This window comes from Lithobates pipiens, unplaced genomic scaffold, assembly GCF_037356315.1.
Source record: "Lithobates pipiens isolate NorthernLeopardFrog02 unplaced genomic scaffold, aLitPip1_a1.2 Scaffold_23, whole genome shotgun sequence".
Classification (NCBI taxonomy): Eukaryota; Metazoa; Chordata; class Amphibia; order Anura; family Ranidae; genus Lithobates; species Lithobates pipiens.
Window position 1 is genome coordinate 311,534,820 of NW_027507785.1, and position 24,331 is coordinate 311,559,150.

The 24,331-nt window shown below is 44.0% G+C and overlaps 1 protein-coding gene across 1 annotated transcript in view; it reads right to left on the reverse strand.

Annotated features, from left to right (window-relative positions):
- IL12RB2 (interleukin 12 receptor subunit beta 2) overlaps window positions 1-24,331 on the reverse strand; it is a 90,068-nt gene that overhangs the window by 6,793 nt on the left and 58,944 nt on the right. Inside the window, exons 9-14 of the mRNA XM_077450514.1 lie at window positions 20,638-20,854; window positions 16,427-16,624; window positions 14,370-14,471; window positions 11,758-11,916; window positions 6,862-6,999; window positions 2,003-2,093 (exon numbers count right to left, since the gene is read on the reverse strand). Of these exons, the coding sequence (XP_077306640.1) occupies window positions 2,003-2,093; window positions 6,862-6,999; window positions 11,758-11,916; window positions 14,370-14,471; window positions 16,427-16,624; window positions 20,638-20,854 (905 nt within the window). The remainder of the gene's footprint in view (window positions 1-2,002; window positions 2,094-6,861; window positions 7,000-11,757; window positions 11,917-14,369; window positions 14,472-16,426; window positions 16,625-20,637; window positions 20,855-24,331) is intronic.

Genomic DNA, 24,331 nt, shown 5'->3' on the forward strand with positions numbered 1-24,331 from the left:
GCTGAGGTCAGCGGGGATCTCGCCCCCTACCTCTGCAGTGCTGTCAGCTTTGATCTCGGCCCCTCCCTCAGTAGTGCTTGGAGGAGCGGGGCTGACGTCAGCGGGGATCTCGGCCCCTCCCTCTGCAGTGCTCGGAACAAGGCTGACGTCAGTGGGGATCTCTGCCCCTTCCTCAGTAGTGCTCGGAGGAGTGGGGCTGACGTCAGCAGGGATATAAGCCCCTCCCTCTGCAGTGCTCGGGGCAGGGCTGATGTCAGCAGGGATCTCGGCCCTTCCATCAATAGTGCTTGAAGGAACGGGGCTGATGTGAGTGGGGATCTCGGCCCCTCCCTCAGTAGTGCTCGAAGGAGCGGGGCTGACCTCAGCTGGGATCTTGGCCCCTCCCTCAGTAGTGCTCAGAGGAGCAGGGCTGATGTCAGCGGGTATCTCAGCCCCTCCCCCAGCAGTGCTCGGAGTGGGGCTGATGTCAGCAGGGATCTCGACCCCTCCCTCAGCAGTGCTCAGAGCGGGGCTGATGTCAGCGGGGGTCTCGCCCCCCTACCTCTGCAGTGCTCGGAGTAGGGCTGATCACAGCGGGGGTCTCGCCCCCTATCTCTGCAGTGCTCGGAGTAGGGCTGACGTCAGTGGGGATCTTGGCCCCTCCCTTAGTAGTGCTCGGTGGAGTGGGGCTGATGTCAGCAGGATTCTTGGCCCCCCCCTCTGCAGTGCTCGGAGCAGGGCTGACTTCAGTGGGGATCTCGGCCCCTTCCTCAGTAGTGCTTGGAGTAGCGCTGACATCAGCGGGGATCTCAGCCCCTCTCTCAGTAGTGCTCAGAGGAGTGGGGCTGACGTCAACAGGGATAACAGCCCCTCCCTCTGCAGTGCTCGGAGCAGGGCTGACGTCAGCGGGGATCTCGGCCCCTCCCTCAGTAGTGCTCGAAGGAGCAGGGCTGACGTCAGTGGGGATCTCGGCCCCTCCCTCAGTAGTGTTCAGAGGAGCAGGGCTGACCTCAGCGGGGATCTCAGCCCCTCCCCCAGAAGTGCTCGGAGGAGTGGGGCTGACGTCAGCAGGGATATCAGCCCCTCCCTCTGCAGTGCTTGGAGCAGGGCTGACGTCAGCAGGGATCTCAGCCCCTCCCCCAGTAGTGCTCGGAGGAGCGGGGCTGGCATTAGCGGGGATCTCGGCCCCTCCCTTAGCAGTGCTCGAAATGGGGCTGATGTCAGCAGGAATCTCGGCCCCTCTCTCAGCAGTGCTTGAAATGGGGCTGACATCAGCGGGGATCTCGGCCCCTCCCTCAGCAGTGCTCAAAGCGAGGAACTAGAGCTCCAGCGGGTCACGTGAGCGCCCAGCGGCACTGTAAGTAAGCTATTTTCTACAACAATGTTACATAAAGACAGACACTGGACATTATATAATCCTTTTACAGAGCGGATCACATGATTATTTTTCAAGGACTTTAATTAGGGTTTATTTTTGGGATTACAGAGATGCTGACTTCTGAGCTGACAGGGAGGGAGGGGGGGGGGGGGGAGAGAAGACAGGGGACACAGGAACATTTTTAAAAACATTTTATTGTTTTATTCCTGTATAGAATTTTTTTTTCCCCCGATTATTGTACATAAATAAAACATCCCCTGCAAATAAGCCCTAATGCATTTTTTGTAGCCAAAATTAATATAAGACCCAGTCTTATTTTTGGGGAAACACAGTAGTAACCAATCAGCTTCTAACTTCAATTAAGCTTTGCCAATAAAACCTGGAAGCTGATTTGTCACTATGCACAGCTGCACCAGCTTTTATGTGCACCAGTTTTAATAAATCCCCTCCCCCCCCCCACAGGGACAATGGGGAGCCTGTAGGATAATACCCTCCTGATCACTGCAACAGCCAAATCAGTGACCACAATTTTGGGAAGCCCATGCAACGTCTTGTGTTTCAATTTTTGTTTAAAAGGCCAACGAGCGCGGGTTCAGGAAAAACTGAAAGATAAATATAAAAAAAAAAATGCATATCCATGCCTACCTTTGCTTTACTCTTAGGAGAAGGAACAGAAAAGATGCTAATATAAGTGCAGCAAGGAACGCGTAAACAATCACATATTCATCTTGCGGAACTGAAAAACAAACAGAGACAGCAGAATGTAATCCCCGATACCACCACAGACATGAGATATCACAGCAACAGATTCCCATTAACTGGCTGAATACTTTGTTTCAGGTCTGTGGTAAAAAAAAAAAGGAAGTAAAGTCAATGGATGAGCATGACAGCCAGGGAACATAGTTAGGCCGCGTACACACGGGCGGATTGTCTATCCAACTTAGTCCGCTGAACCGTGTTTCAGCGGACAATCCGCTCGTGTGTGGGCTTCAGCGGACTTTTTCAGCGGACTGTCTGACGAACAAAGTCTTACGGAATTTCCGTAATTTTGTCCGTCCAAACTTGGTTTCAGCGGACAGTCCGCTCGTGTGTAGGCAAGTTGGACGGACTAAGTATGGCGCATGCTCAGAAAGGATTTACACGGCCGAAGGTTGCATTGCAGTGTATAGGACGTCGTTTTTCTAGTCCCGTCGTACGTGCTGTATTAGTAACGGACTGTCTGCTCATCGTGTGTGGTCAAGTCCGTTCATTCAAAATTTGGACGGACTGTCTGTCGGATTGTCTGACGAACTTAGTTGGCCAGACAATCCGCCCGTGTGTACGCGGCCTAAGAAAAAATAGAAATGTCTGTATTTGTATTCAGTTAGGGAAACTCTCCGGATCGAGGATGTCCTTGGAAACGCAGAATATTTGGCAATTACTATATCTTATCTTGGTGTTTAAGCACTTAATGACCGATCCTCTTTTTGAGATGTGTTGTTTACAAGTTAAAAAAGTTTTTTGCTAGAAAATTACTTAGAACCCTCAAACATTATACATTTTTTTTCTAACACCCTAGAGAATAAAATGGCGGTTGTTGCAATACTTTCTGCCACACCGTATTTGAGCAGCGGTCTTACAAGTACACTTTGTTTGGAAAAAATATTTTTTTTTTAATTAAAAAATAAGACAACAGTAAAGTTAGCTCAATTTTTTTTTATATATTCTGAAAGATAATGTTATGCCGAGTAAATTGATACCCAATATGTCACGCTTAAAAAATGCGCCCGCTCGTGGAATGGCGACAAACTTTTACCCTTAAAAATCTCCATAGGCGACGTTTAAAAAAATTCTACAGGTTGCATGTTTTGAGTTACAGAAGAGTTCTAGGGCGAGAATTATTGCTCTTGCTCTACCGATTGTGGCGATACCTCACATGTGTGGTTTGAGCACCGTTTTCATATGCGGGAGCTACTCACGTATGCGTTCGCTTCTGCATGCTAGCTCGGCAGGATGAGGCGCGTTTAAAATTTTTGTGTTTTTTTTCTTATTTATTTTACCTTTTATTTTTTATTTTTACACTGTTCTTTAAAAAAAAAAAAAAAAAAAAACAAGTGTCACGCAGGTTTCCGTTACATCAGAGGGGGGCAGGGTCCCCCACATGTCATTGGGGAAGCCAGGCTTTCCCACTTGCGTCAGAGTGGGGTGAAGTCAGGTGACTGGTGGCCCCGCCCTCCTCATATAAGAAATGTCAGGCTGCCGGGATCCCCGCAGTGTCTCCGCCAGTGGAGACAGAGGATGGATGGACTGTACTGCGCTGGAGGGAGAGATCACCCGTCGCTGAATCAGATCAGCCATCGCTGGACCCCGGAGAGATGATCATCCGTCGCTGGATAGCAAGAGTGGATTACCACCGCTGGAATCTTTTTTTAAATTTATTTTTTATTTTTAATAAAGGACTTTTTCAACGGTGTGTGTGTCTTTTTTAACATTCTTTTACACTTTCTTTGTGAAATGATAGGAAAAGTACCCCCCCTTACCATTTCAAACGGGGGGGGGGAGGGGCGGGATCTGGGGGTCCCCTTGTTAAAGGGGGCTTCCAGATTCTGATAAGCCCCCCCACCCACAGACCCCCACAACCACCAGCCAGGGTTGTGGGAATGAGGCCCTTGTCCTCATCAACATGGGGACAAAGTGCTTTGAGGGGTCACAGACCCCCAAAGCATCCTCCCAATGTCGAGGGCATGTGACCTGGTACGGTTCAGGAGGGGGGGCGCTCTCTCGTCCCCCCCACTCTTTTCCTGCGGCCTGCCAGGTTGCGTGCTCGGATAAAGGGGCTGGTATGGATTTTTAGGGGGAACTCCACACCATTTTCTTTTTTTATTTGGCGTGGAGTTCCCCTTAAAATCCATATCAGACCTGAAGGATATTTAGGGGGAGCCCCACGCTTTTTTTTTATAAATTTTTTTATCAATGACTTTCAATGAGTGTTCTCTGTATTACGGGAGCCGACAATTCATTATAGCCGCGAGTGATTTTAAATTACTTTTTTTCCTGCAGAAATGACGCTTTGTGCAGGGACAGTTCTAAGCACGGTAAACATGCGCCCCTTCACAGGCATACTATACACACCCCCCAGGTACGAAATTTAAAGGAATATTACACTTTTATTGTTTCACTTTAATCATTATTAAAATCACTGCTCCCGAAAAAAGGCAGTTTTTAAAACTTTTTTTTGCATGGATACATGTCCCCTGGGGCAGGACCCGGGTCCCCAAACACTTTTTAGGACAATAACTTGCATATTAGCCTTTAAAATTAGCACTTTAGATTTCTCCCATAGACTTGTACAGGGTGTTCCGCGTCTTTTCGAATTTGCCGCGAACAGCCCAAATTGTTCACTGTTCGCTGAACAGGCAATGTTCTAGTTGAACATGAGTTCGACTCGAACTCGAAGCTCATCCCTAATGCCAAGTAGTGTATAAAGCCAGGTACACACTACTAGCGGGTTGATCGGAAAAAAAAACTCACAGCTCCGGTCGGCACCGCTGTACTATCTGATGATCCCCTGCTGAGCTTATTGTGTTCTGACAGGGAAGACACCCCCCCTTCGCCAGAACACTCCGCTCAATGAAACAGGACCCGCATATGTAATAAGCAAGTATCCCCCATCTTCATATATAATAACATTATACACAAAACATAACTTTTAAAACCAATGACAATTATTGATAACATTTTTTACATGGAGCTGATCATATTAAAATACTGTATATATACAGAGAGAGTATACACTTACCGGCCACTTTATTAGGTACACCTTGCTAGTACCGGGTTGGACCCCCTTTTGCCCTCATTCTTGGTGGCGTAGATCCAACAAGGTGTTGGGAACGTTCCTCAGAGATTTTGCTCCATAGTGACATGATAGGACCACGCAGTTGCTGCAGATTTGTCGACTGCACATCCATGATGCGAATCCCCCATTCCGCCACATCCCAAAGGTTCTCTATTAGGGCAGCACAGTGGTGTAGTGGTTAGCACTTTCACCTAGCAGAAATAGCGGTTGCTGGTTCAAATCCCGACCACAACACTATCTGCTTGGAGTTTGCATGTTCTCCCTGTGCCTGCGTGGGTTTCCTCCGGGTACTCCAGTTTCCTCCCACACTCCAAAGACATGCTGGTAGGTTAATTAGACCCTGTCCAAAAAAAAATTGGCCATGTGTATGTCAATGTTGTAAGTGTGTCAGGACCCTACAGGTTAAAGGACCACGTAAAAAAGCTGCAGAAAGCTCCCTGAGGCAATTCAGTTTGCATAGGTAGCCCTATACAAGTCATTTATTCATTCAGATGTGGTGAGTGTGGAGCCATTGGAGGACAGGGACCTCATTGTCCAGTGGTGAGATGATTGGAGCTTTGTGACATGGTGCATTATCCTGCTGGAAGGAGTCATAAAGGGATGGACATGGTCAGCAACAATACTCAGGAAGGCCGTGGGTATTAATGCTTATTTGGTACTAAGGGGCCCAAAATGTGCCAAGAAAATCTCCCCCACACCATTACACCACCAGCCTGAACCGGTGATACAAGGCAGGATGGATTCATGCTTTCTTGTTGTTTACACCAAATTCTGACCCGACCATCTGAATGTCACAGCTGATAATCGGGACTCAAGACAGGATAACGTTTTTTCCAGTCTTCTATTGTCCAATTTTGGTGATCCTGTGCCAATTGTAGCCTCAGTTTCCTGTTCTTAGCTGACAGTAGTGGCATCCGGTGTGGTCTTCTGCTGCTGTAGCCCATCTGCTTCAAGGTTCGATGTATTGAGCATTCAGAGATGGTATTCTGCATACCTTGGATGTAATGAGTGGTTATTTGAGTAAGGCCCCTTTCACATTGAGGCGCTTCTAAACTGCCAGTAAAACATTTGAGCGCTTTTGAAGAGCTTTCCATTCATTTCAATGGAGAGGGGTGTTTCTTCACCACCCTGCCAGCCCACTGTCCCAGTGGGAAATCATTCATTGATTTTTATGGAAATAGGTTTTTGTGAGCTTTTCAGGCACTTTTTTTAAACGTGAAAGCGTCTGAAAAGCACCTCAGCGTGAAAGGGGTATTACTGTTGCCTTTCTACCATCTTGAACCAGTCTGTCTGCCCATTCTGCTCTGACCTCTGGCATTAACAAGGCATTTTCCTCCACACAACTGCCGCTCACTGGATATTTTCTCTTTTCCGGACCATTCTCTGTAAACCTGAGGGATGGTTGTGAGTTAAAATCCCAGTAGATCAGTAGACCAGCTCATCTGGCACCAACAACCACGCCAAGTCACTTAAATCCCATTTCTTCCCCATTCTGATGCTCGGTTTGAAATTCAGCAAGTCGTCTTCACCACGCCTAGGTGCCTAATTGACTAGAAATTTGTGTTACCAAGCAATTGAACAGGTGTACCTAATAAAGTGGCCGGTGAGTGTAGATTCCATCGAATTTTTTTGTTGTTTTTTTTTTTTTTTTTTTTAACCGTGTTCTTACCATCTACTGTAAAATATATTTCCTGCCTGGTGGTCGTCTCTCCGGCTCCATTGGAGTAGGTCATCCACAGCACATACTTTCCATTCATACTTCCCTTCTCAATCTCATACTGGTTATTCTGCGATTGGTTGTACAATACTGAAAAAATAAAAAATAAATAAATTAATTAATAAAAAGAAAAGAATTGTAGACCTTCTTAACATTGCAAATTTTTATTTATTTTTTTAATTCCTTGAATCGAGTCCCTTTTTCCTCCTTTTTATGCAGTCTTCCTGTTTGTGCAGCTGGGATCTGCTGTCTTCTTTCTATAAAGAAATGGCTCTAGCAGGTTGTGACATGCGGCGCCACTATATGCCTTCTCCCCGGCGCCCAGGAACCAGAGCATTTTTCCATAGGAGCTGATGATATCCCTGGGATTACAATCATTATTTTCCCAATTCAGACCAAAGTGACAGATTCTTTTGGTACTTACCCACCCAGTGCTCCCCTGCCACTCAGTTACCTTGCATGAGCAATCATTTTACTCCACAGTGGCTACAGCTACAGAGGTGAGTGATGGCTTGTTTTAAAGCCGAGTGATGAAGATAGAAGATACACCCCCGTTAGGGTTGAAGATCGCACTGGACTGACTCGATCTGTCACTGGTCGTGATTGAATAATAAGGTGGGCGGGTGGGAAGGCTTCACTTCCAATGATTTGGGCCCATCTCAAAAAGGAGATGATGGTTAGCCCTTTTTGGGCCTCTGGGTACGGCAGCTAGCTCAGCCGACACTCAGACAACCACCCGTCCAATCTCTGTTAACAGACATACCTGTTTTTGAGTCTTCCCCATTTATATGCATGCAGCAACAGCTTTGAAGAAGGGGTGAGTCTTTGTTTCCCTGAAACGTGTTGGCTTGTTAAACTTTCAAACTCATACCTACTAGACTCCAGGCACTCCTTTCTCTACCTACTCGTAGACATGTGTGCTGGCGAAAAAAAAATTTGTGTTTTTTGTTTCATTCCTTTTTGTTGTTTTATTTTTTAAATTTTTGGGTCATTTCGTTATGATCGCAATTCGTAAATTTGAAAATTCGTAAATTCAAAAATCATGACATGTGCGCTGGCGAAAAAAAAAATGTGTTTGTTTTTTGTTTCATTCCTTTTTGTTGTTTTAGTTTTTTCAATTTTTGGGACATTCGTTATGATCGCAATTCGTAAATTTGAAAATTCGTAAATTCAAAAATCCAAAAATAAGAATGAAAATTTGAAAAATTAACAAACTAACTAATAATAACTAACTATTAAATTATAGGTATTGGAATTTCCTTTTAAATTTGGCTGTTAGTGAACGTAACTAATATGAATTTATCCAAAGTTACGAATTTTCCGAAATAACGAATGCAGCATCTAAACAAATGTAACAGAACAAATGAATAATAATGATAATTAAAAGTTTTTATTATTATTCTTGTTATTTATTATTATTAATTAATAATAATGATAATTAAAAGTTTTTATTATTATTCTTATTTATTTATAATAATTTGTTACTTTTCCTTTGTTTAGATCCGGAATTTGTTATTTTGGATAATTTGCAAGTTTGGATAAATCCATATTTGTTACGTTCACTAACAGCTAAATTTGAAAGGAAATTCCAATACCTATAATTTAATCGTTAGTAATAGTGAAATTATTATTAGTTAGCTATTATTTCAGATTTAAAAATTTTCGGGTTTTCAAATATATTTGAATTTACGAATGCTCTGGAAAATGTATTTGTTTTCATTTCATTCGTTTTTTTTTTTGGGGGGGGGGGGGGGTTCTGGTCATTTGTTATGATCGCAATTCATAAATTCGAAAATTTGAAAATCCAAAAATCGGAAAATAAGAAAGAAAATCAGAAAATAATAACTAAGTATTAAGTTATAGGTACTGGAATTTCCTTTCGAATTTGGCTGTTCGTGAACGTACAGAATATGCATTTATCTGAAGTTACGAATTATCTGAAAATACATTTCTTCTGTTTAGATACGGCATTTGTTATTTTGGATAATTTGCAAGTTCGAATAAATCCATATTCGTTACATTAACAGCTAAATTTGAAAGGAAATTCCAATACCTATCATTTAATAGTTAGTAATAGTGAAGTTATTATTAGTTAATTTGTTTTCGTTGAATTTGTTTTTTAATTTGGGGGGGGGGAGGTTCGGACAATTTGTTATGATCGAAATTCATAAATTAGAAAATTCGATAATCCAAAAATCTGAAAATGGGAAAGAAAATCAGAAAATCTGAAAAAGTAACAAACTAACTAATAATAATGAACTATTAAATTATAGGTATTGAAATTTCCTTTCAAATTTGGCTGTTAGTGAACGTAGAGAATACGCATTTATCTGAAGTAACAAATTATCTGAAAATAACGAATACCACATCTAAACAAATGGAACGAAATTAATGAATAAATAAAAATAAAAAGTTTTTATTATTATTGTTATTTATTATTATTAATTAGTTACGTTCCATTCGTTTAGATACGGCATTCGTCATTTTGGATAATTCTTAACGTCGGATAAATTTGTTGCGTTCACTAACAGACAAATTTGAAAGGAAATTCCAATACCTATAATTTAATAGTTAGTAATACTTAAAGGGGTGTTCCACCCGCAAATTAACTTTTTTCAAAAGTCAGCAGCAACAAACACTGTAGCTGCTGACTTTTAATAAGGGCACTTGCCTGTCCAGGGAGCCTGCGATGTCGCCCCCCCCCCCCCCCACTGCAATTCTAATTAAGGGAAACAGGCAGTGGAGCCTTGCGGCTTCACTGCCCGTTTCCTACTGCGCATGCACGAGTTGTGTGGCTCTTTGTGAATGGCCGGCTGTCTCCTAGGACACACACAGGTTCCAGAAGACTTCGGGGGGGGGAGGACGACTCACCAAAGAAGAGGATATGACGTCCTGCGCCGCAGACCAGATGGATTGGAATTAAAGGCCGTACTTCATAAAATTGTAAGTTAGAAGAAAAAAATATATATTTTCGCTAGCCTAAAAAGAGTGGTGGAGAGGTGGTCTTTCATTTAGACCCCTTTCACACTGTCAGCGTTTTTCAGGCGCTACAGCGTTAAAAATAGCGCCTGTATAGTGCCGGAAAAAAGCAGCTCCATTCACTCCAGTGTGAAAGCCCAACGGCTTTCATACCGGAGCGGTGCGCTAGCAGCGCATCAGAAAAGGTCCTGCCAGCCACCCTGCTAGCAGCCGAATAGCGCCGCTAAAACAACGGTAAAGCAGTGCTAAAAATAGCGCCGCTTTACCACCGACGGCCGGGGCAGCTCAGTGTGAAAGGGCTCTTAAGACTACCTCTTAAAAGTGGGTGGAACTCAGCTTTAAGTTATTATTAGGTACTTATTATTTCAGATTTTAGAATTTTCAGGATTTTCAAATGTTTGAATATTCAAATTTACGAATATCCGGAAAAAATTGTTAAACGGGTCTTCGTTAATTTGGATATTTCCAAATTTGAATAAAAACGAGTTCAGAATTAATTGCACATGTCTACTTACTAGAAGATACACCCTGGAAACTTTGTTGAAGTAGTTTAAGATGTACCTCCACGCTCAAGGTCCTCAATTGGTTAAAGTGTGTCTAAATCCAAAACATTTTTTTTTTACTGTAGTAGTGAGGTAACCCCTTACTACTACTACTATTAAAAAAAAAATGTACGAACCCTTGTTGGGATCTTACTGCTTGGGAAGGGTGGATGTAAGGCGCGTGATCAAACGCTTGCATCAAAGTCATACAGTTTATTCATGTACAATAAAATACATACATAAAATATATATCTATATACACACATATATATATATATATATATATATATATATATATATATATCTCTATCCATCTCTCTCTCTCTCTCTCTCTCTCTATCCATCTCTCTTTCTCTCTCTCTATCCATCTCTCTCTCTCTCTCTCTATCCATCTCTCTCTCTCTCTATCCATCTCTCTCTCTCTCTCTATCCATCTCTCTCTCTCTCTCTATCCATCTCTCTCTCTCCATCTCTCTCTCTCTCCATCTCTCTCTCTCTCCATCTCTCTCTCTCTCCATCTCTCTCTCTATCCATCTCTCTCTCTATCCATCTCTCTCTCTATCCATCTCTCTCTCTCTCTCTCTCTCTCTCTCTCTATCCATCTCTCTCTCTATCCATCTCTCTCTCTATCCATCTCTCTCTCTATCCATCTCTCTCTAACCATCTCTCTCTCTCTATCCATCTCTCTCTCTCTATCTATCTATCTATCTACGTTTCATAAAGGTTAGGTTACAGAAAAAGGTAAAAAATTGGACATGCCCATACAAGGGCAAATGCTTAAAAATAGGCCGACGCGTTTCGAGGTTAACCTCTTCATCAGAGCCTTGAAAACAGGAACAGAGTCTGTACAAACAGGTAGACCAACATGATCAACAAGGAGAGGAATGGCTAGTTGTTGATCATGTTGGTCTAACTGTTTGTACAGACTCTCCCCAACTATTCAGGTGACATTGATCAATGAGACAAAAAAGTGATAGGGCAGTGATGGTGAACCTTGGCACCCCAGATGTTTTGGAACTACATTTCCCATGATGCTCAGCTACACTGCAGAGTGCATGAGCATTATGGGGAATGTAGTTCCAAAACATCTGGGGTGCCAAGGTTCGCCATCACTGTGATAGGAAAATCCAAAATGCTGAGTTGTCACCAGAACGGGAACCGAGGGGAAATCTTCCTCCTGGGAATAAACGCGTTTCTTTGCATATATTTGGAAGTGAGCAAGACAAAAAGAACAAGGACAGCTTCTACCCTTTCCAGAGGTTTTGTTTCTGTAGGTCATGGCTATTGGCCAATGGGTCATTATGCCCAAACCCCGGCCTGTACTTACTTTTAACCTCTTTAGTCAAACTCGAGGTTCGATCCTTCAGGTAGATGCTGTAATGACGGATACATCCCATTTGTTTTTCTGGTGGAATCTCACTCCAGGTGACCAGTATGTGGCCCTCTTTCTTTACATTGACGTCTATTTCTAAAGCAGCCTCAGGAGCTGGGGACAGACAGGAGGTGACAGGAGATAAGAGATCACAAAATATATGGACACCAATGGCAATCAGAATAAAAGTTTAATTAAGCGCATCAGAGTGAGCCTGTAACACTGAAATATTAGGTCCATCTGCCCAAAGTGGATACCGTGGGAACTTCGGGGGGTTAAAGAGTTAAAGATGGACTCCAGGCAAATATATAAGACTCACACTTAATGCAGCCCTGTAATCATTAACCACTTCACATCCGAGCCAATTTCTGACACTTCGCTTCTACATGTAAAAAAAAATCTCTTTCTTAGAACCCCCAAACATCATATATATATATATATATATATATATATATATATATATTTTATTAGCAGAGGCCCTATAGAATAAAATGATGGGTGTTGCAATTTATTATGTCACACAGTATTTTAGCAGCGTTTTTTTTTTTAAAACGCAATTTTTGGGGAAAAAACACACCGTGTGACGTTGCACCCAAACAAAAATTGATGTACTTTTTTTCCCACAAATAGAGATTTCTTTTGGTGGTATTTGATAACCTCTGCGGATTTAATTTTTTGCGCTATAATGTATGTATATGTATTTACTGGAATCATGAAATGTATAAAACTAGCATAATATTCAAATCCACCATCAGGAAAAGGATAATCAGCATTCTGAGCTATTCACGCTGAAGAGAACTGCAGTCTAAAGTTGGCCATACATTAGTAGATTTTCGAACAATCGTAACACCATTCATATGAACATTCTCAGAACATTCGATGACTTTCCCACTCCATCCCAAAAAATAAAATTAAAAATTGTATGGCCTTTTTTATAGAAAATTGGCTGGAGCTCCAGGATCACAAGACTTGAAGAACAGAGTTAGAAATCCTACAGCAGGTAGCCAACGAAACGGCAATATACTCAATTCATTTTTCAAAATAACAAACATCATACTTATCTCTACTCTCCAGCTCGTTTTGCACAGAGTGGCCCCGAACCTCGTCTTCTGGAGTCCCCCGGCGGCCCTTGCGGCTTTTCCCCGCATTAGATAACCCCCTAGGAGAAGCGCTTTCCCGAGGGGGTTACCTTGCGGGCACGCTCCCAAGTCATTCATTTGTGGTCCTTTAAAGCCAAATGTATGACTCTGCCCCGCCCCCCAGTGCCCAGGTCATTGGATTTGATTGACAGCAGCAGGAGCCAATGGCTGCACTTCTATCAATCTATCCAATTAAAGCCGGAACTCTGTGGAGTTAAGGACGGTGCATCCCCGCTGAAGAAGATAAAGGGGCTCAGGTAAGTAAAACGGGGGGGGGGGTGTTGCTGGGGGGCCAGTCACTGCCACGTATTTTTTCACCATAATGTATAGGATGCATTAAGGTGAAAAAACACAAAGGTTTACAACCCCTTTAAGTAAAGAAAATCCAAAAATTCTTAAAGTTGAACTCCAGGCTGGTGTAAAATATACCCTTGCAGTGTGGCCCCCCTGCACTGCATTAGGTAAATGCTCATTTTGATGATAAATAAGGTGAATGGTTGACATTATTCCTTGTTCCTGGTAGCCTTTGCTCTTCTCCTCTGAATGTGGGCGAGCTATTGGCATTCTCATGTACAATGCAGGAGTGCTGGTCCTACATTTTACGGGAGGACGTCAGAGAGCTGTGACTGGACGAACAGCGCAGAGAAGATACTTTGGAGGAACAGCGCAGAGAAGATACTTTGGAGGAACAGCGCAGAGAAGATACTTTGGAGGAACAGCGCAGAGAAGATACTTTGGAGGAACAGCGCAGAGAAAATACTTTGGATGAACAGCGCAGAGATGATAGTTTGGAGGAACAGCGCAGAGATGATACTTTGGAGGAACAGCGCAGAGATGATACTTTGGAGGAACAGCGCAGAGATGATACTTTGGAGGAACAGCGCAGAGAAGATACTTTGGAGGAACAGCGCAGAGATGATACTTTGGAGGAACAGCGCAGAGATGATACTCTGGAGGGACAGTGCAGAGGAAGCTGGTCGGGTAAGTAATTCACCTTATTTATCATCCTTCTACAATACAAGAATTGAACCCGTGCAGGGTGAGAGAAGACCACGCCACTGAATAAATTTGAAATCAGCTTGGACTGGGGCTTTTAACAACTTGATGAATTTGAAGTAAAAATGAAGTAAAACTGAATCTGTGGGGATGATTTACTAAATGCAAATAGACTGTGCACTTTGCAAAGTGCAGTTGCTCCAGAGCTTAGTAAATGAGGCAAGGCTTCACTTTGCAAAGAGTACCCAATCACAATCAGAAAAAAAGCAGCATTTTTGCTTGCACATGATTGGATGATGGAAGTTAGCAGAGATTTTGCTCATTTACGAAGCTCTGAAGCAACTGCACTTTGCAAAATGCACTACTTGCCTTTAGTAAATCAACCTCTCTATGTCTAGCATAACATATAGAGGACAGGATAAGATGTGGTACCTTTTTCTTGTGTTGAGGCCATTGTCATTCCAGGGACTCCCACTCTCCCTTCCTGCAGAAAGTAGACCCGGAACTGATAACATATGAATGGCTTATAGTGTCCTGCGTGAAGGAAAACTCTTGGTAAATTGCTTGAATAGATTCTTTATATGGCACATGTAACAGTTTATACTCAGACCCCTTTCACGCTGAGGCATTTTGCAGGCGCTATAGCATTAAAAATAGTGCCTGCAAACCCCCCTAAAACAGTGGCTCCATTCACTCCAGTGTGAAACCCCGAAGGCGGAGCGGTGCGCTGGCAGGGCGTCAGAAAAAGTCCTACCAGCAGCTTCTTTGGAGCGGTGAACTCACCAAGGTCACTCACTCGGCATGGGCACCATTCAGAAAAAACTTTCCATTTTTTCAATGAATGCAAAGTGTTCTCTGATTGGATGCGGTGGAGATAATGATGTAACCACTCCACCTCTTCACTTCATCCAATCAGAGAATGGTTTTCATTCATTGTGAAAATGCAAAGGAATCTCTGAATTCCCCGTAGAAATACTTATGGTTGCTGGTATTTTTTATTTATTTTTGTCCAAACTTACCTAAATATGAAGCAGACCAAAGGGATTTCTGGTACTTGCTACAGCCTCATTCACACAGTGTAGGCTTAGATGTTAGGCTGCACATCATGAGATCATATAGCAAGAGACTGCAGTCCCCTCTAGAGGAACATGTTGGAGGTTTGCTGAATCTGAATCCGGTCATCTGTGTGCTAGTCCGATGGACTAAAACCGACGCTAGGGCAGCTATTGGCTACTGGCTATGAACTTCCTTATTCTACGTCATCACGTTCGAATCCATCTGACTTTTGGAGTGATCGTGTGTGGCCAAGTCCGTTCGTTTGAAAGTCCGGCGGACCTCAGCTGCAAAGTCCGGCGGATTGTCCGCCGGACCAAATGCGTCGAAAGGTCCGGTTGTGTGTACGCAGCATCAGACCCCTTTCACACTGAGGCAGTTTTTAGGCGTTTTAGCGCTAGAAATAGCGCCTGAAAACTGCCTCCCATTCATTTCAGTGTGACTTTTCACACTGGGACGGTGCACTTGCGGGATGTTGTAAAAAGTCCTGCAAGCAGCATCTTTGGGCCGGTTTGGGAGCGCTTAAGCAGTTAAAAGTGCCCCAATAGCAGCTGAAAAACGCCACTTAAACAGTGCTAAAGCGCCACTAAAGTGCTGCTTGCTTTAACGACGCTTTAGTGCTATTTAAGTGGTGTGTTGTGGCGCTTCCGAATCGCTTTGGAAGCACTGCCCCAGTGTGAAAAGGGGTCTTAGAGCAATTAAAGTGTTTTCAGGATTCATTTATTTTAGTTGCTCTTTCATGAGACTTAGCTTAGGTTCACATGTGCGTATACATGTGCTTGCCATGGGTACAGCAGCCCGTCCATTTGCATGGGTTGCCGTATATGTGAGAAACGCAGGTAAAGAAATCCCAAAACCATTTTCTAAAAACTCACTGCATGGAACTGTGCCACATGGTTTCACGCACGTGGAAATGTGCCGCTTTTTCCAATGCATAGGGGTGCCATTAAGAATTACTGGGACCCCCGCACATCTGCTAAAGAGCAGTGTGCTTTGCCTGCAGGTCAGGACCACAAGCTTTTAGGTACGTGCTCCCGGTCTGCACTTATGTGAACCTGGGTCCTCATGAGAAAGGATGAATGTGAATGTGCCTGATAACACCTCGCACCCCACTCCCTATAACTCCTCCACATAAGTGATCATAGGATTTAGCCAAGAGGAAAGCCTAGCTGCCATTCCTGTCCTCTCCTAATAATGCTAGTTGCCAAGTTGCCAGCTGCCATGCTGAGTCTGTTTTCAGTACTCTAAAATACTGACATAGACCAAGCACACAGATCAGAAGATAGGACTTCACTTTTTGAGCTCAGGCTCTTGGCTTGGGCTGGAACTGCATGCCAATAACCTCCATTCACTGCATGAGAATAGAACGTTGAATTCTCCCATTGACATTACAGAAAAGGCTCTACCTAGTGGGCAAAAAAATAAACTGCATTCACCTGATAATGTTACTTTTTGTTCAAACTTGGGCACTTTCACCCAGTTGGTATGGTTTAGCTTATCCTCTGTAGGATCTTCCCATTCTACAATCTGATCCCAACCCAAATCTTCATTTCCTGCTGGCAGGTCCCAGGTGAGGGTTACACTGTTGCTTGCACCATCAGTCGCGGCGATGACGTTTATAGGCAAGGGTAAACCTTTAGCAATAAGAGAAAGAAAGAAAAAAAGTCAGACTTTGAGCATTTTCAAAAATTAAAACAATTGTGTTTCCCAAAGTAATTCCATTGTGAGTAAAGTAAGAGGAGGAGTAGTCAGTGACGCCAGCACATGCACACCGCGACCTGGAGGTGTGGCTGATAGAGGGATTAAAGTGTAAGGAAACTTTCTGACAAATGAAAGGAAGGGAGATAGGTGGACTAGACCTACTTAGGATGTAAGCAGGTGGACGGTAAATGTATTTATTTTTTTAAATGTTCTATTGTTTTTTTTGTCATATCTATGATTAGATTTCTGTGTTAGAATGTTGCAGTTTAGTTGTGCTTGCAGGTACTCTCTGGGAGGTAAGGGTTAACTATGCTAGCCAGGTTTTCCCGGGCTTTTTGGGGAAGTACCACCCTCTGCTGAGGCAAACAGATAAAAATAGAGGGAACCACCTCTTGGGGGCGTTGTAGTTAGTAAGATGACTGGAGGTATGATTCCAGGTCTCTCAATTTATGGGGGTGTGTGGCCCATCGTCGGCCCTGCCGGGAGGTATCAGATTGAGCATCGGAGCATTTGCACGAGTACTCGTGCAAATGCTCAGTATCGGCACCAATAACGATACTAGTATTGGTATCGGTGCAACCCTAATGAACCCTTAAAGGGGTTGTAAAGGTTCGTGTTTTTTCACCTTAATACATCCTATGCATTAAGGTGAAAAAACACCTAGCAGTCACCAGCCCCCAGTTTTACTTACCTGAGCCCCGAATTTCCGTCGGTGTGTCCCCACCGTCCCTCTCTTCCTGGCTCTTGATTGGATAGATAGGTAGCAGCGCAGCCATTGGCTCCTGCTGCTGTCAATCAAATTCAATGATGCGAGGGGCGGGGCCGAGTCCTGCATTCGGCCTCTATGGACGACGAATGCTGGACTTGGGAGCGCGCCAGCAAGGTAACCCCCTCAGGAGAGCGCTTCTCGAAGGGGGTTATCTAATGCGGGGAGGAGCTGCAAGAGCCACCGGGGGACCCCAGAAATGGATGTTCAGGGCAACTCTGTGCAAAGCAAGCTGCACAGTGGAGGTAAGTATGATATGTTTGTTATTTAAAAACAAAAACAAAAAAAACGATCCTTTAATATCACTTTAAGGCTTGTACACAGTAATGCCCCATACACACGGTCGGACATTCCAACAACAGAATCCATCGGTTTTTGTGGTCAGTTAGGTGTCCGATCTGTTTGCCGCAATGTCGCAGTCCCACTAAAAATCGCTATTACTAATAAAAAAAAAAAAAAAAAAAAAAAACAAATAATAAAAATGCCATAAACCTATCCCCTATTTTGTAGATGCTTTAACTTTTGTGTAAACCAATCAATATACACTTATTGTTTTTTTTTTTTTTTTCTTTTTTACCAAAAATATTTAGAAGACTACATATTGGCCTAAATTGAGGAAGAAATTAGTTTTTTTTTCTTTGAATAATTATTATATATATTATACAGTGGTGTGAAAAAGTGTTTGCCCCCTTCCTCATTTCCTGTTCCTTTGCATGTTTGTCACACTTAAGTGTTTCGGAACATCAAACCAATTTAAACAATAGTCAAGGACAACACAAGTAAACACAAAATGCAATTTGTAAATGAAGGTGTTTATTATTAAAGGTGAAAAAAAATCCAAACCATCATGGCCCTGTGTGAAAAAGTGATTGCCCCCCTTGTTAAAACATACTATAACTGTGGTTGTCCACACCTGAGTTCAATTTCTCTAGCCACACCCAGGCCTGATTATTGCCACACCTGTTCACAATCAAGGCATCACTTAAATAGGAGCTGCTTGACACAGTAAGGTCCACCAGAAGATCCTTAAAAGCTACACATCATGCCGAGACCCAAAGAAATTCAGGAACAATTGAGAAAGAAAGTAATTGAGATCTATCAGTCTGGAAAGGGATATAAAGCCATTTCCAAAGCTTTGGGAATCCAGCGAACCACAGTGAGAGCCATTATCCACAAATGGCGAAGACATGGAACAGTGGTGAACCTTCCCAGGAGTGGCCGGCCGCCCAAAATTACCCCAAGAGCGCAGCGACGACTCATCCAAGAGGTCACAAAAGACCCCACAACAACGTCCAAGGAACTGCAGGCCTCACTTGCCTCAGTTAAGGTCAGCGTTCATGCCTCCACCATCAGGAAAAGACTGGGCAAAAATGGCCTGCATGGCAGAGTTCCAAGGAGAAAACCACTGCTGAGCAAAAAGAACATCAAAGCTCGTCTCAATTTCTCCACAACACATCTTGATGATCCCCAAGACTTTTGGGACAACATTCTGTGGACCGATGAGACAAAAGTGGAACTCTTTGGAAGGTGTGTGTCCAAGTATATCTGGCGTAGAAGGAACACTGCATTTCATAAAAAGAACATTATACCAACAGTAAAATATGGTGGTGGTAGTGTGATGGTCTGGGGCTGTTTTGCTGCTTCAGGACCTGGAAGACTTGCCGTGATAAAAGGAACTATGAATTCTGCTGTCTACCAAGAGATCCTGAAGGAGAATGTCCGACCATCTGTTCGTGTGCTCAAGCTGAAACGAACTTGGGTTCTGCAGCAGGATAATGATCCTAAACACACCAGCAAGTCCACCACCGAATGGCTGAAGAAAAACAAAATGAAGACTTTGGAGTGGCCTAGCCAAAGTCCTGACCTGAATCCTATTGAGATGTTGTGGTATGACCTTAAAAAGGCCGTTCATGCTCGAAAACCCTCTAATGTAACTGAATTAGGACAATTCTGCAAAGATGAGTGGGCCAAAATTCCTCCAGGACGCTGTAAAAGCCTCATTGCACGTTATCGCAAACGCTTGGTTGCAGTTGTTGCTGCTAAGGGTGGCCCAACCAGTTATTAGGTTTAGGGGGCAATCACTTTTTCACACAGGGCCATGATGGTTTGGATTTTTTTTCACCTTTAATAATAAACACCTTCATTTACAAATTGCATTTTGTGTTTACTTGTGTTGTCCTTGACTATTGTTTAAATTGGTTTGATGTTCCGAAACACTTAAGTGTGACAAACATGCAAAGGAACAGGAAATGAGGAAGGGGGCAAACACTTTTTCACACCACTGTAGCAGAAAGTAAAAAAATGTTACCAAGACAGTTTGGACAATTTCATTCTCCCAACTTTGTGGGAACAGTTTGAGGATGACCCTTTCCTCTTCCTACATGACTGCACACCAGTGCACAAAGCAAGGTACTAGCTAGACTTTCCAACATGTTTTGCCTCAACAGGCATCACCCCAGATGATGCCCATTGAGGCGAAACGCGTTGGTACAGCTAGCTGATTCTGCTGTTACTGTCTTACAAGTGCTGTTTTTATCTTTGGAAATGTAACCTTCATTTATTTTCTGATTACATTTCATTCATTCCATACAGAATTGCGCTATGTGCCCTCCTTTTTCTTTCCATATCTAATGGTTGGGCTGTCTGCCCTATATCTTGTCCTATCTGCTGATATCCACTGGTCTGAACACCCCCTGGAGACTGAGCCTTTGCTGTGAGCCTGAACCATCTCTGGTACCTATTTGAGTTCAATCACGGTCTTCTCAGAGTCCTGACCTCATCCCAATAGAACACCTTTGGGATTAATTAGAGCGCAGACTGCGAGACAGGCCTTCTTGTCCAACATTAATGCCTGACCTCACCAATGCACTTCTGGAAGAATGGTCAAACATTCCCATAGACACACCCCTAAACCTTGCGGACAGCCTTCCCAGAACAGTTGAAGCTGTTATAGCTGCTGGGGGGGGGGGGCAACTCAATATTGAACCATACGGACTAAGACTGGGAGGTCATTAAAGTTCATGTGCGTTGGGGCGTCCCAATACTTTTGGTAATATAGTGTATGAAATTTATTGTTGGGGGTTTGCATAGACTTTACGTGATGCTCCAGCCTGGGGAGGGGAGAGGAGTACAGATGACGCTGGGTGCACACAGGCACATATTGCTGGGAACAGCAGTTACCTGAAAGGTCCCGACCAGTCACTCTGCTCAGTGTGGGAGTTGAGTTTCCTTTTGAGTTGTGAGCTGACACAGCAATGACGTACTCATCCGCCTCAATGTCTTTGCTGAACCATGTGTCTGTGGTGTTGTGAATGGATGCTGGGCTGCTCTGATCCACCCGCTGAAATACCACTTGATAAAACCGAATGTGACCTCTGACCTCTGCTGCATTCAAACTCTGCAAGAAAAAAAAAAAAAAAAAACTTTTATCCACATGCTGCCCAGGGCATTTTTTTTTTCATTTTTCACATAGATAGATAGATAGATAGATAGATAGATAGATAGATAGATAGATAGATAGATAGATAGATAGAGAGAGAGAGAGACTTTATTGTCGTATCATTTTTCCAAGTACTCTTTACAGCAGCAATAAATACACTTCTCAACAAAAGCATTTTTTTCTGCTAGAAAATGACTTAGAACTGAAAGTAGAGGCCCTGGAGAGGAAAATGCATTTTGTTACGTTGTACGATATTTTCACAGCCATTTACCAAATGCATATTTTTCCAGGGAAAAAAAAAACAAAAAAACACTAAATTGAATTTCACTGCACACAAATATAAGATAATACTCAATTTTCTGGTAAAAGAATGAAAGATGGGGATACATCGAGTAAATAGATACCAAACATGGCAAGACTCAAAAAATTTTTGTTCCTGTGAATGGCGACAAACTATGGGACCTAAAGCCTTTCATAGGTGATGCTCTGATGCATCGGTTTGGCGTTAAAGCGGGAGTCCGCCGTTTTAAAAAAAAAAAAAGCCAGCAGCTACAAATACTGCAGTTGCTGACTTTTAAAATAATGACACTTACCCGCCCAGCGCGCCCGCAATGTCGGCACCCGAAGCCGATCTCTCGATCGTCTCTCGGGTGCTGCCGCCGCCATCTTGGGTATGGGAATCAGGAAGTGGAGCCTTCCGGCTTCATTTCCCAGTTCCCTACTGCACATGCGCGAGTCGCGCTGCGCAATAAGGATGGTCCCCGCTGTCTCTGGGATCCGTGTGTTTCCCAGCAGGCAGCGGGGGACCTTCGGAAAGGGGCGTCGATTCTGCGGAAAGGGGCGTACCTTCTGCAGAATCTACGCCGGAAGTGGGTGCAGATACCTGTACTGTACAGGTACCTGCACCCCCCTCCGCCCCGGAAAGGTGCCGATTGTGGCGCCGGAGGGGGGGAGGGTTCCAATGAGCGGAAGGTCCACTTTAGGGTGGACCTCCGCTTTAAGCAGAACTTCAGTAGTTTTTTTCATCTTTCCATCTATTAAATCTTCTGCCCTTGTTGTTGTTTTAACTTTGGATAGTAAAAATTTTTTTTTTCTGCTAGTAAATCCCTTATACAGCCCACTTCCTGTTTCTTGTCTGGTCATTAGCCTAGGCTTATGACATCATGCACAGCTCACTCTCCTGAGAGTTTGCCAGGAAGGGAAGGGGGATGAGTCATAAGAGGGCCAATGAGAGCTGCAGAGCTGGAGGTGTGCCTGTGTGTCTGTGGAAATCCAGGCAGTGAACAGGCAGCAGCTTCAGCTGCCCACAGTTAAAATGGCTGCAGCCAGACTCAGTGGAGGGAGATTTCTGCATTATATTTGGCAAGTACAGAATCACAGTACATATAAAATAATATGCAAAGTGGTTGGAGGGAAGCTTCAGAATGGCAAAGGTGTTTTTATTACAAATTATGTGAGCCAGACTGCAGTTCCTCTTTAATGGTAACTTTTGGACCGAGAATGTTTGCTCTCACACTGACGTTCACGGGGATACCTCACATATGTGCTGCAATCTCTACATACATGTACAGGATCTATGCACACTTTTGTATTTGTATGTGTGGAGGGGATGGGGGTGCTTTTACTTTATTTTTATTTTTTTTTATTATTATTTTTATTCATTTTATTAAAATGTATGTTTTAGGCTAGGTTCACACTATAGCGATGCGGGAACGCCGCGAATCCGCGGCGTTTTCCCGCATCGCATGCCTCCCGCCGGCAGTTCACACTGCCCTATGCGGACTGCTGGGAGTGTCAGTGAAATCTTAATGACAGCCCCAGATCCGTCCGCATATCGCAGTGCGATCTGCACACTCGCACAGGAATCGGATCGCATGGTGTGAACACCCATGCGATCCGATTCTGCTGCGGACCAAAAAAAGGGTCCCGTGCGAGTTTGCTGCGGGAGCGATGCGAATTCAGCCATACTATCTGTATGGCTGAAATCGCATCGCTACAGAGATCCAATGTGATTTGCACTGCAGTGCGGTGCGAATCACATCCGGATCTCCCCCCCGCAACAGTGTGAACCCAGCCTTATAAAACTTTTTTTTTTATCTTATGAAAATGTTTTTGTTTTATAGCTTAAGGCAGATGACAGGTATTCTTGATGAAGACATCAGGGGTCCATTAGGCTCCAATGTCTCCTTGAATGTCCAATGCAGCTAATTAAGCACAGATCATGCTTGATTAGCTGCATCCTCGGCTACAGTAGCCGAGGAATGACAGCCCTGAAATGAAAAGTGATGAAATCACCTGAGTCACTTTTACTGAACAGCTGCCTGCTGGCTGCATTCACACCTGAGCGTAGCTTTTTCAAGCGTTTTTTGCGGCGTTTTTTACCGCGATTCGCGGCGTTTTTTGCCGCGTTTTGTCGCCAATTTGTGCAGGGCAAAAGGTCACCAATGTTAAGCATTGAGCAGATACAGCGTAAAAACGCCCATAGAAACGCTCGTTGTCGCGCTAAACGCTCGAATCGAACGTTTCCATTAGTTTCTATGGGAATGAAAACGCCCAAATCAGCCCGATTTGCGCGACAAAAAAGGGTCCGGAACTTGTTTGAGCTTCAGGCGTAGGGCTTCAGGCGACTTGGAGTGGAGATGTGAACCATCTCCATTGAGAATAATGTATTTTTTCCCCTCCAGCGTTTTGTAGCTTCAGGCGTAGGGCTACAAAACGCTCAGGTGTGAATGGGGTCTTAAAGTGCATGCCCAATGCGCACTCCAGGGGGCATGTGGGAAGTGAGGTCCTGGGAGAAAGTCCATGGACGCCATCTGAGAACTGGAGGACCGCTCTGTAGCCAAAGTGCGGCTGGGAAGTGGTTAAGATTAATGACAGTACTGGGACAAGGTCATCTAGAGCCCAGGGCAAAACATGCCAAACTCCAACCTCCCACCGCAAGATGTATGAGCATTATGTGTCAACAAACCCCCCCCCCCCCCCAAAGAAAATTGGGCACTGATCTGTATGACTACCCCTAAGCAAAAGTTCCCCCTCCTCCCAGGACAAATCCACCCCCTGCTGGAATCCTCCCCCGCCACCCCCCAAATCTTCCCAGCACAAATGCCCCCACCCCCAAAAAAAAAATCACCCGTCTTAGCACAAATCATCCACGTTTCAAGTACACGTCCCCCCCCCCATCCCCCCCTCCTAGCACAAGCACCCCCCATCATTCTTACTAGCAATTCCCCCCACCTAAAACAATAATCTCCTCCTAGGACAAATTCCCTCCCCTCTCTACCATGTCACCTTTTTTAGTACAGACCCCCCCCCAAATTGACCCACCTAGCACAAATCTTCTTCTTCCATCCCCTCCCAACACAAATTCCCCTGAATCGTCACTTTTAGCACACCCCCCCCCCCAAGTTTCCCCTCCTTGCCCCCCCCCAAAATGTA